The 1,093-nt window shown below is 69.7% G+C and overlaps 1 protein-coding gene across 1 annotated transcript in view; it reads left to right on the top strand.

The window, feature by feature from the left end:
• The window catches only part of LOC102249662 (phosphofurin acidic cluster sorting protein 2), a 76,640-nt gene that overhangs the window by 37,038 nt on the left and 38,509 nt on the right, over positions 1 to 1,093 (top strand). Inside the window, 2 exon segments of the mRNA XM_014540578.1 lie at positions 567 to 671; positions 867 to 1,090. Of these exon segments, the coding sequence (XP_014396064.1) occupies positions 567 to 671; positions 867 to 1,090 (329 nt within the window).

The raw sequence follows: 1,093 nt of genomic DNA, 5'->3' as shown, positions 1-1,093 counted from the left end.
CACACTTGGAAAGCTGGATTCCGGGGGGTGTTGCCTGCAGGAGGCGGTGGGGGCAGTGAGGCTGGCTGTGGGTGCTCCCTGGGTGCTGGCGGCCAGGCAAGGCGCCCTCACAGGAGGGCAGCCGGAGGAGAGGGCACACTCCGGGGTGAGGTGTGGCCGTCCCAGGCCCCTCCCTGCCTGCCGCGCAGCGAGTGATCCCGCCCTCGCTTGTCCACGTCCCCACGTGGCTTAGTCACCAGGCGCTAGAAGTCCCGCCCCTCATTCTAGTGTGAACTGCCCCCTGCGCCCGAGAACCTGTAAGGCCCTCCACCTCCACACGCCTCTGCCTGCGGACCGGCCTGTGGCCGCGGCTGCCGGGTCTCCCGACGGCGCCCTCTGTGCTGTCCTGTCCCTGCGAGCCAGGGGGGTGGTGGGGTGAGCGTCAGCCTGGGCGCGGTTTTCAGGGACACCGTCCATCTCAGCGGAGCGTGAGGTGGTTCTGGACGGGGCCTCTGGGGAGCTGCTCTGCCCGGGGTCCCTGCAGGGGCGGTGCTGTGCCCTCAGGTGCGGAGGGTCCTGGACAGTAACCCCGCCCTCCTAGGCCCTACTTCGAAGGCCTGTCGCACTCCAGCTCACAGACGGAGGTCGGGAGCGTCCACAGCGCCCGAAGCCAGAAGGAGCCTCCCAGCCCGGTAAGTGCTGGGCGAGTGCTGGGCTGCGGCGGGGGGGCCGTCGTGGTCGCCGCTGGGTCACTTACACACCGAAGCTGGAACCACGTGCTGGCTCTCGTGTGGCCCAGCTCCTTGCCGGCCAGGTGGCTGCCCTGAGCCCACACCCACGAAATCCCAGCCTGTCTCCCGGCCCCACCGGTTCCCTCTCGCTCACAGGCCGACGTGCCCGAGAAGACGTGGGCCCCGGGGGGCAAGCAGCCCAGCGACAGCGTCTCAGAGCCAGTGGCCCACGTAAGCAGACACAGTTCACCCGTGGCTGGAGCACAGACCACAGCCCTTTGCTCAGGCCGCCAGGGCCTCTGTGGACAGGGTGTGCCCGCCTGGCTGTGGGCCGCCCGGAGCACTGTGATGGCTCCGCTGCCCTCGGGGTTCTCAGGAGGGTC

This window comes from Myotis brandtii, unplaced genomic scaffold (genome assembly GCF_000412655.1).
Source record: "Myotis brandtii unplaced genomic scaffold, ASM41265v1 scaffold1057, whole genome shotgun sequence".
Taxonomy (NCBI): Eukaryota; Metazoa; Chordata; class Mammalia; order Chiroptera; family Vespertilionidae; genus Myotis; species Myotis brandtii.
Note: the sequence above shows the minus strand (reverse complement) of the source record. Positions and strands in the feature narration are given on the sequence as shown.